The following is a 17226-nucleotide window of genomic DNA, read 5'->3' on the forward strand; positions in this document are numbered from 1 at the left end:
CTTTTGCTTAAGTACTTCATGAGAATTAACCACTTTTGTGCCATCTTCATCACATCAGATGTCTGAGAGTGCCATCCTCCCATCCTTTAAGCAGCAAGCACCACAGTGTGGACAAGGGCTGTTAAAACAGCCCAGCTAAACAATGAAGCAGCATGAGACTGTGCACGTCCAAGTGCCAAGACTACTCAAGTCCTTCCAGAAGGAAATGTAAGCTAGGACAGGCTGACTCAGCTTCCCTTTACTACAGAAACTCCTGTAGGTCTGGTACTTTAAAATCTCTTTTTTGGAAATGCATTTGTGTTACACTGCTAGAGCGCTCACTAAATCACAGACAAGCAAATATTAACTCCTACCTCTAGAAACTATTTTCAAACTACTGCAAAGTACCAGCCGCATTTCTGCACTGCGTGACTCGGGGCCTAAAGTATACTTACAACAAACATCCTCCTACACAACATGTAACATCTAAGCTTGACACTGTAAATTAAGCAAAGGAAACAAGCTCTTTTAAATCCTTTTTATTACAGAAAAACAAAAGGCTTACACGTGACTTAAAAAAAAGCAGCATTATTTTATGAATCCAAAGTTATTACAGTGAAGTTGCTTTAAGAAACCTCTAGAGACTGAAGAAAAGAAATAAAATGCCCCTCCTCAGACAGCATTCTAGATTACTTATGTGACTACAGCAAACACCTTAATTTCACATCACTTCTGACACCCAGTATATGACTTGTCCACCTTTCTTCTCCCCATAACTTTTCAGTGTAGCTGGGGGAAGGATTTGATGAAAACAGCAGTACATTTCAAGTCTAATCTTCAACAGTTCAGTACACATCTGATGGACATTAGAGTTCAGAAGTGACCAGCATACAGGCTGCATACAGGCTTTCCTCTTATTAACTCCAGCTATTAAGTGCTACAGTTTGAACAGATCCCAGTGTGATCCGTTTCTTCTACAGTATTTATCCTTATTCAGGTCCACATCTCAGAAGATTTCCCAGCAAGTTAACTGGCTACTACTGATTATAAACACAAACAAAAATAACCACAAAAAAAGAAGGTTCCATGTTGAAACAGTTCTTAGGAGTGCAGCAGAACTCAGGTATTTTTTCCTTTTCATTGCATTCCAAAGAAGGAACAGCACCGTTCCAGTGACCACTTCAGGTTTTTTTATTAAGTCAAAGCTGCAGGTTTCCAGCCTGAGCCAACATTAAATACACAACTGATCTGTACTGAAATCTTAAAAAAAGAGACAAAAAAAAATTATTACTGCCTTAATAGTCCTAGATTTTGACTATCAGCACTGAGTTGTGCAGAAGTCCAAAGAAATTTACAGGTTTTTCGTTAAGTGATTTTTAAAATTTTTTTCAAAAAACAACTTGGCAGCTCAATACCATTTAAAAAAAGAAAACCCCTTTCTAAACACCTATTCCTCATGTATATCCTAAACCTACACCTCTCAAAGGCTCTACCAAAAAAATAAAACATCAACAAAAAGCAAGAAAACTCCAGCCACTATGTACAACTGGCTATAGTGAAAAAAATGAAAAAAAGGCAATCATAGACAGAAAACAGAGGAAAAAAAAAAAAAAGGGAAAAAATATATCAGATACCTGCTACTCAGTGTTCTATGACCTCATTTTTTCTCTCTCCTCCCAAATGGAAAAAGTTTGGATTCATAATCAGACATGGAATCTTTCCCCAAAAACTTCCTGATCTCTCTACATGTTGTTTATACTGTTTGATAACCAAAATCTTTCAAGTCAGAGATCTATTTAAAGTACTGTGCGTGCCAACATGAAGCCAGCTGTTACCACGCTACTTAAACAGAAGAAACAAGTTTCTTTCCCACACGGAAAAAGGATGCAATACATTTTCCCTGGCTACAATTCTACAGTATCACCAAATTTATGCAAACATAGAACTTGTCTATTTAAGCTTACTCATGGTTTTTATTTAAAATTCCTTAATTTAGTGGTATAGCATAGCAATTTCTTACGTGATCAAGCTGCCTCGTAAGGAGGACATCATATTTTGTAATATACAGTAATACAGCCTTAAAAAAAAAAAAAAAAAAAAAAAAGAGAAAAAAAAGGAAAAACCCCAGCATGAATAGTTTGAGGAGGAGCAATAAAAGTTTTGTTTTTGTGGTACTTTCCATGATATCAATGCCAAAGGCTGCTTTATAGCTTATCCTTGGGGAGCTTTAGCCCTGGACACAAATTAGTCCTTTTTGCAGTCACGGGTTTGCAATAAAAGTGGCTTTTATGATAAAACAGGTAACAAAAATGCTTTACACTGATCAATCTCTGTCAATATTAATATTAAGCTCCATTAACTCCCTCCTTCAGAGTAGGTAACAGCCTCAAATGAAACTACCTACCTCAAAGATGTATAACAATCTCAAGTAAACACTGTAAAATAAATTTACACCATTCAAAAAGCTTGTCATTAGAGAGTTATACAAATAGTCATATTTATGTCTTCCTTTATCGAGCTGTGCTGCAGATTCAGAAAACTTACAGATCTTTTGCACTCTAAGTGTGCAAGCACTCACAGAAAATAATTAACAGGCAATCACATTCTAAAATGTTTTTAACATAATTTTCCAATATTTTTAGCTGCTAAAGCACTAATAAACACTTAACTTAGCATATAATTCCCACATCCTGTACCTAGTAAACATTCTTGACTGCCAATAATTATATTATTACATGGTAGAACGGTCCTCCAATTCCCAACAATTTACATTTAATTTGAGGAAATAGAAAAGTTTGTTGGTTTTGGCTTTTTCCCCCCATAATAATGTGCAACAGGTAGAACATGTGACTTCTTAGAAAACTTATAAGTTGTCTTTAGCTATCAGGCTCTGAAACACTTTACAGCTCTCTTAACCTCTTCTCATTTTCAGCTTCAACTTTATATGAATGAGTGCATAGCTGTGCTGTATTAGTAGCAGTTCATCACATATAGTAAGGTCAAGTAACATTATCTCACTGCTCTGAACTGGAAATGAACAATCCAAAACTCTTACAAAAATGGTGTAGAACTGTACCTGAAAATTTCTTCAGTTTAAATTGCTCTTTGTTAATCTACTAAGGACAATTAAGAGAACATCCATTTTTTTTCTGTCAATTTCTGAGAAAATTTGAATACATGCAAGTCAAAACTACCATAATGCAGATAAAACTGTCCTCTTTCATGAAGATAATCAATAAATTGCCAATAAATAAGTCTGTTTGGAAATTCTAGAGAATTCTCTTCCTAAACAAGTCAGTCTTTTTTCTTTTCCATTATATCTTTCTGTTTAAGCTCTCCATCTGAAAGTTCTGTGTATTTTCCATTCTTTTCCTCCTCTTGTTCTTCCTCACTGCCTTCATCTGTGAGCTCCCGATCATCACTTTCCTTTTTAGCTCCCTCATGCTCAAATACCTCTCCCTCTGTATCAGCTGTGCAGATTCCATAACACATGATGCTGATGACCCCCAAGGGCAACCCAAAGAGAAAGCATCCCAGCAGTGGTGAACTCTTGAACACAGACTGTTGAAATAGAAAGTAAAAACCACTTTCAGTGAATATATACAGTTACTGCATTACTTCTCTTATCACTCTGTGTATTTATTCAAAAAACATCCAAAATAAGAATCAGTGTCTTTTAGAGGAATCATGGAATCAGCTAGGTTGGAAAAGACCTTTGAGATCATCAAGTCCAACCTATGGCATAAAACCACCAACAAGACCACAGCACTAAGTGCCACATCCAGTCTTTTATTAAACACCTCCAGGGATGGTGAACCCTACCACCTCCCTGAGCAGCCCATTCCGATACACAGTCACCCTTTCTGTCAAGAACTTCTTCCTAATGTCCAGCCTAAACCTTCCCTGACACAGACTGTGTCCTCTTGTCCTAATGGATGGGTTATTTTGGTTTTTCTGCTTGTTTGGTTTGGGTTTTGGGTTTTATTATGGTTGTTGCTTTGTGGGGCTCTTTTTATTAGGTTTGTTTGGTTGGTTTCTTCCACAAAAATGGCAAGGAGCCCCCAACTTTAACAATTTCTATTATGAGTTCATAAAAAATGACACTGAAGTTCAAATATTACAATATTGCATTGGGATAGTTAATGTTTACACACCAACTGCATATCCTACGCATTCTTTGAAGCTTTAAAAACAGTTGTTCCAAGAGTGTTAAAAAACACTTTAAAAAAAAAAAAGTCGTCTCTTACTTGTCTCATTCTCAAAAATTAGTCTGCAAAAGAAGTTGAGAGAACTTCCTGTTGAGGAGTAGCTTAATGGCACAGGAAGAAGGACGTATGGTTTCAGAAACTGGTGGCTAAACATTTCACTTTCACAGAAATTTGGAAGCCACTCATTTAGAAACAAGTGAGTTTCAATTTAGATTCACACTACAGGTTTATTTGCTGGTGCAGGACGAGTGCAGAAATGGATTTGTGTACATCTTCCCAAAAAAATTTTGTTAAGCATAATTAACCTATGAGAAAGACGACAAAAATGTTTGCTTTAAAACTACACAAAGAGTAGTATTTAATCCCCTTATGCTCTAACTAATTAGACCAAAAATGTAACATTCCTCAGAACAGTGAAGTGGTACCAGTTTCAGGAAAGGATGTCAAAAGGGTCAAGGAAAATATCTTGAATTCTCTCTGTTCTGTCCCTTAAAATACATGTCAGGTATACAGAAAAGCAGTGAAAAATGAAGCAACTAAGATATGTTGAATATTTATCACACATATTATTAAAAAATTTAATCAAGAAGTTCATTTGTCTTAAACCTATACATATACCTACAATATATACAATATAAAACAACTCATACAATATATTTTTAAAACCCTCTAAAAGTATTTGTATCCCGATTGGCAAGGGCACCATCTAATTCAACGAAAAATAAAACTTACCACTATAGTAGACTTGGCATCATAGATTATTCTCTTGATTCGTTGCAGAAGTCCATCACCACCCTGTGCCTGAAATTTCAAATGGAACCATGTCAAAACTGCTGACATTTTTCAGTTATGATTCCAAAAGTTCATTCTTCTGACCTTGCAATCTTAAGTCCCTTTAGAAGGAAATGAAAAGTAATTATTCTTACATCTCATGATGCCCAGACGCTCCAACTTGCCAAGCTTGGACAAAGATTATTCAGTAGTCTTATAAAAAAGTCTCTCACAATTGTTTTGAACAATCAGTGCCAACTTGGACAGTGGGCTGACACTTACTCTCTCACCATAAAGGAACACTAACAAAAACTAGCAACTGTCCTGATGTAGCAATGATAAAACTACATAGCAGCAAAACTACTGCAGCTGTTGAACATCCACTTATGGATTATGACAGCACAGCTAGAAAAATCTAAGAACTAAGCAAAGAGAAGATATGAAGGTGTAATAAATAAAACCTGTGTCAAGCAATGACAGACTATACCTACACTAACCCCTAATTGAGCAGTGTTCAAAATAACTACATGAATCAGAAGTCCTGTCTGATGAAAAGGGCCAGTTTTCACCTTTCTTGAGTAGCCAGAGAAACAAATACATATTTGGAAGTCAACTGATCAGCACCTGATCTGACCAAATCCCCTCAAACAGCAAAAGAAGTCCACAGAGACAGACTCACAAAAGGTTATCTGTAGGATCATACAGAATAACAATAAAGTCCAGGTGAATAATCCAACACTTCCCAAGGAAGAGAAAGGGGAATGCCAGACTTCTCAGAAATTTCTCTGTGGTTCAGAAAGTCTGCATCCTATTAGCTGTTTACCAGCATACTTTGAAGACTCTCATTCCTCAACAGCTGCACAATTTCTTGGGCAGAGAATGTAGCCAAAGTAGCCATTTTATGTCTACAGACACCTTAAATGCAGACAGCTTAAATGAAGCCACATCCTGTATTTTTGTATTGTACAGAGATGTGAATTTAGACCAACCTTTAATCACTCTAGCTGAGATACTGCAAACAAAAGATAGAAAGACCTAAGTGACACTACAGCAACAAACAAGAGGCATCACAAATGATTTTCCTCCAAGTAAAAAAGAAAAGAGAAACCAATTACACTTCTTGTTTCAACCAGAAAGATACATACAAATAGAGTCTAACAGATAACATAATTCAGTGCACTCAAAAACCATTAAAAAAGCGAGAACTCAAAACCAAAGAACCACCAAGTAAGTTACAGCAATACTCCTCACATTGCAACTGGAAGCATAGCCAGTAAAGTCTGGAACAGCACATAAATCTGCCAATATCATGTTCTACATCAACTTGTCCGATTAAATAAACCAAAGTACCCCATATGACAAATATCTTCTGCGTTATTTGCTATTACGACCCAGTGACCTAAAACTGCTGGTGTAATATAAAGTGGGATTCAGCACTCAATATACAGTGAAATTGGGGCTAAAACCAGAAATAGGTTTCTCCCAGGAGGCAGCCAAACTATTTGCTAGCAGCTCGCCTTCGTGGCAAAGCATTCTCTCCCCAGAAGCACAAATGACAGTTCTGCTCCATGACCTCTTTCCTCATCCACACAACATAGCCTTCTGTCCAACTTACAGTACACTGAGGGAATAAATACTCAAAAATTATCCAAGTAATCAATTCCAATTGATTTATTAACTTTCTTGTTTTAACAAAAGACAGCTCTTTTTCAGTTTTAGAGCAGAGCAGAGTAAGCTTGTGTCCACTTCCAACATCCAAAGCAAATATAACACTGTTTTTTGGATCTGAACTTTTAATTCATCCAGCTACTGCATTTATTAGTTTACCACCCAAAAGAAAGGGCGCAGTAGAATTATGCACTATAATTCAAAATTTTAAACAAATGCATTTAATGCAAACCAGGAGATGAATAAAAATCTCTCCATTTACAACTGCACCAGTAAAAGGAATATCAAAAGAAGCCAGCTATTTGTTTTGTTTATGCTATAAACAAAAGATAGCTTACTTTGCACAACACGCAACAGCATGACTGCAGAATTTACAATCACATATTCAATGACAGCACCCAAGACAGTAAGACAGGACAGGGATATGAAACACATGCATAACTATCAGAGTAACCAATTTTTTTCCTTACTTTAGCATCTAAGGAAATAAACACCAACCAATATATTCCAAGCCACAATGAAGACTTACTTCAGCTGTACCATCCAGGATATTGTTAATAAACTGAACCATGTCTTCTGTGCTCTCAATGTGCCTATCTGGTAGAAAATACTGCTGATTGGAGGTATTCAATACAACAATAGTAGGGATTGTCAAGTCACTGCAAACATAAAACAGACAGTTTATATATTTAAAGAACTACCATACAAAATATTCCAATTCAAGTAATCCCTACATAATTTCAAAAGGGAATCCATTAATCTTCTCTTCATGTGTGTTCTTTATAATAATTCTTTAAAAGCAAGAGAGAAGGGGGAAGATAATCATCTGAATGGTATAGACATGTTTCTCATTAATATTTTTTTCCTTCACATCCGTATCAATGACAGTATTGAAGCTTACAGCATTTTACGTACCAGAGCAACTGCAAATCAGGTACCTTATGACTTTCCAAATAGTAAGAGATCCCAGATAGTAGCCTTGTATACAAAATGCTTTAAGTGTTTTAGTTCACAAAGGCAGCAGTGTAACTCAAAGATGTAATCCCACACAACCATTGTCTAACTGATCACCTTTATCAATCAATCTCTGCCAGTCAAGTCAAAAGTATGAGCCGTATCAAGCAAAGTTTTTCTACAGCTCTTTTAGAGATGGCATATGAGCAGCAGAGTTTTTGAAGAATTTTATTACTCAGCAGTTAACATTCATGTGCATGTGCAATATATCATAATTGGAAAGAAAAAAAAATGCTAGAAATTATCTCTGGACACAAACCAGTTTAATCTTCCATTCATTGTAGCATTAAATTCAAAATTAGATCAGGTTTAGGAAATTTTAATGCTGCAAAAAACCACTGTTTGACAAGTAAGATTTAAATACATTAAACAAGGTTAAAAATCACTGGTAGTCTTTGTCAATTTTCTACAGATCTGTCAGTAATGAATTCAGATACTTTCACATGAGAAGCAATGCACACCTTCTTTTTCTACATTTTTACCCTTGTCCAGTAGTGCCCCATCCATGTACATTTGTAATCCATGTAACATTGATGATGATTTCAGTCTTATCTGTGGCTACCAATTCATACTAAATTATTTAATGAAAATACTGGTTATTTACTCAAGATGCCCATTTTTCTTTGAAGTCACTGAAATCATCCTAAATTTTCTCCCACAGTTTAGGTGAGGTTTTCAGTTTTGATTTTAATTCAAATGCAAACCTAGAAGTGAAAAAGTTTAATACTTGTAGATGACGATTTTATGAACTTCTAGAAAGCTGAATACTTTAAGGTGCAGACTCTACTCCCAGTACTGAAGCTGAAAGCATGGTGCCACCTCAAAAAACATAAGGGTAATTACAGGGATAACAAAATAATGCCATCCTTTACATGGAACTCTAGATAAACAACCAAACAAAACTTTGTACACAGAGAGAATCTGCCACATAAGTGTCTCTAAATATAATGTTTTTTCCATGAAACTTTTATTCTTTTCTTATTAGAAACAAACAAGAAACCTAAGTAGAAGGCATTCAAACCAAGTCAGGTGTTTTTGCAAGCACCTCGTAACAAGTTATCAATTTCTGCCAAAATATGTCATCCCAGCCAAAACAGAACAAGTTTTATTAATCAGATGCAGTGTCTCTGTTGCATTTAACAGCCTGGCAACTGATGTTCTTAGAGTTGGTTGTAGAGCAGCTGAAAGATAACCTCTATACATGGATTCTGTATGCTATACAGACATTCATAAAAGCCCATTTAATGTGTTAGTTCCAAGATCAGAGAGCTCTACATAAACCTACAGCTGACATTCTCTGTGATACACCTTAGCTTACAAAAAGCTGTATCTTTGCTTTCACTAAAACACTGAAAAGCATTTTTAAGTACAGTTATGTATTTTAATTAAAATACATGATATTCTGATTTCTTCTTTTGTGCATGGTTTTAAACGTGCCATTTCTAGTCCAACAAAAGCATTTTAATACACTGCTGAAGAGACAGAAGAATTACAATATCTACTAATGGAGTTACAGCCAAGTTCATAAATGTCAGGGTCTACTAGGTTCTATCCCCAGAAATCATAGAATATTTTGTCCTTTGTGAAGAAAACAGAATTTATTCCTATATGCATCTGGTACAGTAAACAACCTGTTCTGTGATATGTTTCTCACTATTCAGATTTTTTATTTCCACTTGCTGCCATCTGGTGACAAACCAAAGCAGTTGCAATACATTTTTTTTAAACCCAAATTACTCACGTAGCCACATGAAGAGCTTTGAACATAATTTGCTGCATTCTTTTGCAGCTTCCTACTTATGCTTGAAATGCATACAGTAGTTTAGAAAATAATTAAAAGCTGGTGAGTACTTAACAACCACTTTCCATATATTCAAAATTATAAAATCAGGCATTTTGCAGATTCAGTTAAACCCAGCTGAACAGATCTTGCCACTAGATCACTACCATCCCAAGTGGCAGTTCTGTCTTCTTTCCCTTCATTTCCTTCCTCCCAGGCATCTCATCTCCCTTCCCTACTTCTTTGCACATCAGTGCTGGTGCTCAACAGAGTAGAAGGGAATTCATTGTTGAATCAGCAAAATAAATTTCCGACTTGCCCAGACAAAAAAACAAACTCTTCTCTGCCAGATAAACAGGATGAAACAGCTCAGCAGACAGACATAAGAGCCTGCACAGGAGAAGCAATCAAGGAAGTGAGGGAGGTCTTATTTTTGGCAATTATAAAGCACTAGCTCAATCAAATCACACAATTTTAATTGAGAGACAGTTGTTTTTAAATTAATTGCATTCAGGTGTTAATCTGCAGACATTCTACAAAAATACAGACCTTGTGCTTCTGGGTCCACATGAAGCTCCTAGGATCTTTAGGGGCATGAACACATGCTTAATTAATGGTTTGATCCCTGAGAAAGGGATTTGGAAAACTTACAGAATTAGCATACTGACTTCTGATTTTCCTTTCTTTCAGAACTCCAAAGGCCAGAGGAGAACATGTAGTTAACTACAAATGCCAAGCAACTCAACTCTCTAATTATGCATTTTTTAGAAAAGGATCAAAGTAAGGGCAACTGTCAAGCATCTTGTTAAACCACCTATAAATTTCAAAATGAACCATGTACATATCAAGTGTAGACAGCATCTTCCATGTATTCTATGCTTCTCTAGGTCTTAAAAATACATTAAGAATGAAAGCTCACAATTCTAACAGTTATTAATTTAACAAAGTAGACCTAAAAGATAAGCTTTGTCCATCAGCATTATCAGTAAACCAAACGTCTACCATTAAATTATACATTTATACAGTTTAACAAAAAACTGATACTATGTTACAGGCTGAATTCTGACAACAGAGATTTTTTTTTTTAAGCTGTGAAAGCCAAGAACTTTTTGTAAGATTATCTTCAAGTAACTACACTTGGCAACAAATAGAAGAAAAGAATATTCAAAAAAGAATTTACTTACTCCATTAGTAAACTATTAATGTAATCATTTCCGTCCATATGGCCAAACTGAAAATCCCTGTATGAGAAGCAGTTAAAAATGAAATGATGAAAAAGAAAACACAATAGTGGGTTTCAGCAAGAATTCTCCCTTAAATATTTTTCCTATAACTGAAAATGAGAGCACACACTCAGCAATGTAATTCAAAAAAAGTGATGATCTAGAACACAGCATGATGAAACACAGCTCATGAAATGGTCCTATTAAGTATCAGTATACAAATATAAAAGCAGGCACTGTAACATTTTTCACATAGAGAAAAAAAGTGACTGGTATCTTAGAAAGATTCATGCAGAAGTTGAATTAAGACATCAGAGTACCATGTATGCCTACCTGTGAAAGTGATCCCGATAATCTCTGGCGACTTCCTGAATAATAGACTTTAGTCTAGAAGGAAAAAAATTGGCAATGATAATCCAGGATAAACTCTTTCTAAATACAAACAATAAACCTTGAGATTTCACCAGTAAGCAGCAATTTGTACCTCATCAGCAAAAAGGACTAACAAAAACCACCTTGCACATCTTGCTTAGTTCCTAAAGGTTGAAAATAGCATCCACAGTACTTGAACAGTATTTTTTTTAGTCTGTGTATGCAATCAGAAAGGGACAAGGGAAGGTCTTGTTCCTCTCAGTCTCATCAGCAAACTCCAACCCCAGCGAAAATATCCCTTCTTTAAAGTTCCACAGACAACTAATACATAAGCACTGCTAACCTAATTTTCAATGTGAGTGAACTGAAGTACAGTCATTTGTTTAAACTCACTGAGTTCATCTCAAAGTCATCTGAACTCCAGCACTTTTGTCTATGTTTAAAAGGTGACACAACAGGTTCTAAAAGCTATGAGATCACCATTTGCTCATGTAATCTCATTAGCAAGTGGCAGAAGAGTGATACAGGAACTCCCACCATCTCAGTGAAGTCATGTGTGCTTCAACCAAGCCATAAATTAAGTAAAGTTAGTACATTAAGTCAGAAATTAAAGAACCTTTGCAAGTTAAACCCACTGATTTAACCTATATTTCTTAATATTTAAGAAACTTCCAAACTTCCCTATGTCATATCAGCACATTTCTCCCATAGTGCCACCAATACTCAATTCTGTACCTGGTATGTTCCACTGAAGAGTTTTTATCATCAATGACTGCAATAGCCACAAGTTTTCCTAAAATAAGGAATAAAATTCTTGAAACCATTTAAAAAGAAACACACATTGTCCGATGGGAAATATGTCAACTTAGAAGATCAGGTACTCTCCAGCGAGAGGAATTAGTTCTTATGTATAAACCAGCCTCAGAGCAAAAGAGCCTCTTCGAGCTGACCATGCTGTGGTTTTCTCAAAGCTACTGAAAATAAATTAAGATGGGGCTTAATGCCACACCACTAGCATCCTATGAAAAGCCTATCTATAGAAAGAAGTTAAAAGGGAGAAAATGCAGATAAAAATTAATTTCCTACTCAAGCTGCATATTTGCATATACCTATATATAAGGCTATGGAGACCTTTATTATATAGCAGCAAATTACTGACTCTAAGTGATTAAATCACTATTGTACCGATTTACTAACGACTATTTTTCACACAGTTGTGAGCATTATGGAAAAAAAAATTGGAAAATTTACTGGTAGAGCCCAGAATTCATGACATCAGAAACACAGTTTAGTTCATAGCCCTCTGTCAGAGGAGCTTAAAGGTCAACACCATAATATACTGATCTTTTCAGGATTTACTTTGTGAAGTTTTTCTGATTAAAAGAAAAAAAAACCAAAGAAAAACCAAACCCAAGGAGTCCTATGGTCAATCAGATAACAGTATGTTTAAAAAGCTGGCCAAAGTTTCTCCAGATCAAGCACCTGAAGTTAGGAAAGCAGATCTGTTAACAGTGCAGTCGTCAGACAGATTAACCCAAGGCTCCAGATGGCCGATTTGTCACTTCTCTCCAGGTGCCACAATTTACTCAAAACCCTCCCCACCAAGCCAAGCAATTGCTCAGTTCCTACCTATCACCATGCTACAGGAATCTTTCCCTTCAAAGATAGGAAGTCACTCTTCTTCGAGTAATACTGAAGAGTTTTAAGGGCAAGAACTATGACTTGTTCCCAGGCTTCCTTGTGAAATAGCAGTAGTTTCTCCCCATCCCACTTCTTCCATACCTCAATTCCACTTTTCCCCCATTTCTTTCCAACCTAAGACACTATCTAATAAATACACCAGGAGACAACTAATTACCTTTTAGACTGCAAAAGATGATGTAAATAAATTCCAGGTACTATGTATTAATACATAAAGTTCTCTAAAGTAAATGATGGCTTCTCCAATGTATTAATAAAGTCAAAATAATTTTTTTTGTAATTTGAGGAATTGTTAAGTCAAAAATGTAACAGGAAGAAATATGCAACATTTGAACAACTTGCAATAGCATTTCTGTAAATAACCATTTAAAATGTAGGTGTAACAATAGTAGCTTTACAAACATGTAAGAACACAGATGTTTCATATTCTTTAAAACCTGAAAAAACACAATATTGACTGAATATAAGTATTTTGAAATGGAATATAGATGATAAGATGCCCTGGCCTGGAAAAATCAACACTTACAGTATTTTTTCTGATACCTCCAAGTGTGTATACCTTAAGAGCAGTACAAGTCATTTGTCTTTTCCAGAGGTCGCCTGGCTGCAAAATTTTCATTTGGCCTGCAGAACTCTTGCTAAAGAAAAGCTGAAGTTTTCTGGGAAAAGTCCACTTCAGCACATGCTCCTCTCCCTTCCTTGTCACATCTATTTCAAAGATATCTAAATCCACTAGATGTAGGATATCTGAAAAATCTATATTTAATATTTCTAAATCTAGTTTTAAAATTCCCTGCATGTATTCCAAGAGCTAATACGCAACTTATGCAAAACCTAAGGTGCTCTTAAATTAAAAGTCCTACTATTCTTTGTGACTACTACAGGATTAGACACACAAACTTTTATGTTGTGAGAAAAGGACTAGGTAGGCTGTGGATGAAACCTCTAGTCACAGGACTGTCCAACATCAGCAAAAGACTGCGACTATCAGCTCTAACCTAATAGTGATTAATTTCTAAAGTTTAAAAACATGGTCTTAGTACTCTTTTGATTTATCTTACTCTTTAGTACACAATGTCAAAGAGTTTAGTAGTAGCATCATCTCACCTGTATCTCCAAGTTCATACAGTGTAAAGCCATCTACATGAAGGTAACCTTGAAATCTTTCTCTATTTATCCAGGATGACAAATCACCATCTTCATATTCTGGGGTGGGGTGGGAGGAAAGAAAGATTAAATTTTTTTTAGAGGTGAGCCATCAGATTTACTATTTCAGTACTACTGAGGCAACCACTATTTTCCCTCCTTTTTTCCTTTTATTCTTTAGAAAAATTATCACACATTTCTGGGCATTTCTCTCAAGTTTTAAAACTTCTAAAGCTATTTTCAACTATTGAACAAAAAGTGTATGATAGAAAAGCATGAAAAGTTGATTTAATAATCTTTCTTTTCCCAAATTATGCTATATATACTATACTAGAAGCTAACTGTGACCCAGTGCAGAAAGGAACAGTTTCAAAGACTGTTTTAAAAGGTGTGTGTGCGCTTAAGTCGTCATGTTTCAAACAAAGTAGAGATATATTAATACAGAAAGCAATATTTGTGAGAGTCCTTAAGTGAAAAAGGAAGATCAAGAAAACGCAGATGGATTAAACAGGATTGTGAATGTAAAAGAACAAGTAACCATGCGTGACTGACAGTTATACTGAAGGCTAGTTTCAGATGCTAGATGTTTTAACCTATTAAGAATTAAATTCTAATACATACCATCAGTTAGATCTAAATCACAAGTAAAAAAGAAAAATGTATAGACATATATGTTGCATTTTATGGAAATAAATGCAAAATAAATAATTTATCTTAAATCCTATTGTATAGACAGAAGTATCAATAATTTCAGGCTAACAATTATCTGCCACAAGATAGTAGCAAGCACTTCCAAGCGTAATGCATCCCTTAGATCTGCATCCATTTCCCCTACTATGGAGAAGAAAAAAACCCAAACCAAAACGCCAGACAAGGTCAGACCACTGAAGTGCATTTTGCTAGAAGGTTTTCCTCAGAGTGAGCTCTTCAAATTTCTGCCCAGTCATAACAGTTGCACATAAAACCTTATGCAGACTCTTAAACTGCATTTTCCTTTATTTGTTTGACTTACATTAATGGTTTTGGTACATTATGAAAAAGTAGAACTTTTACAAAGTAAATTAAAAGCCTGACTATGGCTTTTGCATTTGTTTTAAAAGGTGCTTGAAAAGCAAGCAGGCCACACAGCAAAGTAAGTGTTTCTCTGACAACCTTTCCTTCTCCAGAATTGCTAAAAGAGATCAAAAAAATTAAATGCAAATCAAGGAGGCTGTAGAGTGAAGTTTTATCTGGAGGCAACAAACTGAAGAGGAAGACAAGTACATCCATTCTACGAGGTCACAAAGAATATCCTTGGTGGCCATCCTGGAGTATTTTGCTGTGGTACTACTTATACTCAGAAATTAAACCTTCAGAATAATTTTCTGAGTGATATGTTTTCAACTTGAAGTGAAAACTTGCATTTAAAACGATCTAAATCAAGAGCAGTTGTTTTTGCAAGTAAGTGGTGTGCTTATAAAGCCCAGGCTGCGCAATGTAACTGTGTGTGTCCGTAGGTGCTTCTAACATGCAGGAGCCTTATGGTACAGTCTGAGTACAATGTAATACTTATATCTGGATATGCACAAATGCAGAGATACACCTTTTACAGAAATGGCAGGTCTACTGGCATTATGTACTGCATATATACTCTGCAGAAACAGCAGTGATAAAAAACACTACTAGCTTCAGGTGGCCATTCTACAGCCTACACCCTGAACAAGCCAGATGAAGCAGTCTAGGTATATGATGCATTTGTACAGTGAGGGAAGAAGGAACTTTTCTAAGTACATTAATGGTAGCAAAACAGTAATATTGGAGGCTACATCTTACTGAAAACACAAAGTGAACATCATCACTTCTACTTCCTTGCATTTTGTTGTGCAAGAACTAGTAATTTTTTTCTCTTTTCCCTCATGAAGAAGCCGCTATTTATTGTAAAACTGGGGAATTTCCCAGCTCCCCAACATACCCTTCAAAAAACCTCAACTCCTCCAGTTTTTCCATATATGCTTTAAATATCTTGCTCTTAAGATAACATCCACTTTTACTTACCATCATAAACAAAGTAAGTTCCATCTTTGAAGACCATAACAGCAGGCAATTCAGGCAATGTCACATACTGAAAGAGTCAGGTTTCAATTAATCCATGGAAGATTAAAATATTTTTAAACAAACAAAGACATCTGAAAACATGTAAATGTAGTTCATGGGGAAAATCTCTTAAGGACACCTAAATACTTTCTGCCTACATTTACTAAGATAAATTTACCAGCTTCTGTATATTAAAAGTAACACAACATAAATACAGTTTTGAGAGGTAAATCTTGCAAAATGTAAAAGAAACAGGATTTGTACCGCTATCTGCAGTAGCCTGAAGAATAGTTTATGGATTGGACATGAACTTTAGGTAGGAAATTTTAACCTGAGGGTTTTATCAATCATGCTCTCAGTTCCCAATTTGTACTGTTGTCAGCATACCTGTCATACTGCTACTTCTACTAGATGGACAGTCAATTTTGCAGAGTAAAATAGTACCACTGGTACCATGTCCCACTAAATCTGGGTTATTTCTGTGCTTCAGACTGATGGGAATATAAAGAAACAGCTTCAGCCCACCAGGCTGAAAACAGACCTAATTTAGACAAACAACAAAAGCCTGTATTACAATGCTAAACATGATATTTGAGATGGTCAGCAACATACTAAAAAAAGAGCTGTAGAAACTTTCTCCTTGGAACTCAAAATAATTTTAGTCAGCTCATATTTTTAGTGAACTGCCATAGAAAAAACCCTGCATCTACTTCTTACTGCTTGCTAGCATTCCAAGTTAAAATTTTAACAGCATTTGTGATTAAGAAAGAACTGCATCTTAACCTTAGTTTTGATCACATCATCTGAATTGTCTGATTTACTGATATGTTTTGGAAAGGTAAGAACAGCATCATTTCCAAATGACATGCCTTCTGTCATCATTCTGCATTAACTTTCTTGGAAATTAATGTAAAAGCAGAAATTTATAGTATAATAGCTGATATGAATAAGCAAGAGGGTAGTCCCAGATGATGCTTTGTTCTCTTACTTGCCCAAAACATAATTTAACATCTTTGAAGGACAAATCAATCCGTGTACAGCTTAAAGTCTGCAACAGATCCCTAAAGCTCGGAACAACACCTAAGGCAATGAAACAAAGCCTAACCATGAACACTGCAATGCAAAACCTCATTACAACTAGTAACCAGAAATTTCTTAACATTTTTTCTTCTCTCCATAGAATACTGCATACCATCACTACTTCAGCTTAAACGACGCTGGTGGGAAATTACCTTCTGTGGGAAAAAAAAGCTCACTGCTTACATCAGTGTCATCACAGAACCTCAAAGAA

The 17226-nt window shown here is 35.6% G+C and overlaps 1 protein-coding gene across 1 annotated transcript in view; it reads right to left on the reverse strand.

Annotated features, from left to right (window-relative positions):
- Nucleotides 1-502: 502 nt before the first annotated feature.
- The window catches only part of TMX3 (thioredoxin related transmembrane protein 3), a 34382-nt gene continuing 17658 nt past the window's right edge, over nt 503-17226 (reverse strand). The window contains exons 9-16 of the mRNA XM_017729438.1: nt 15897-15963; nt 13824-13922; nt 11751-11808; nt 10977-11030; nt 10605-10661; nt 7156-7285; nt 4920-4988; nt 503-3540 (exon numbers count right to left, since the gene is read on the reverse strand). Of these exons, the coding sequence (XP_017584927.1) occupies nt 3274-3540; nt 4920-4988; nt 7156-7285; nt 10605-10661; nt 10977-11030; nt 11751-11808; nt 13824-13922; nt 15897-15963 (801 nt within the window). The 3' untranslated portion in view covers nt 503-3273. The remainder of the gene's footprint in view (nt 3541-4919; nt 4989-7155; nt 7286-10604; nt 10662-10976; nt 11031-11750; nt 11809-13823; nt 13923-15896; nt 15964-17226) is intronic.

Source organism: Corvus brachyrhynchos, unplaced genomic scaffold (genome assembly GCF_000691975.1).
Source record: "Corvus brachyrhynchos isolate BGI_N302 unplaced genomic scaffold, ASM69197v1 scaffold331, whole genome shotgun sequence".
Lineage (NCBI taxonomy): Eukaryota > Metazoa > Chordata > Aves > Passeriformes > Corvidae > Corvus > Corvus brachyrhynchos.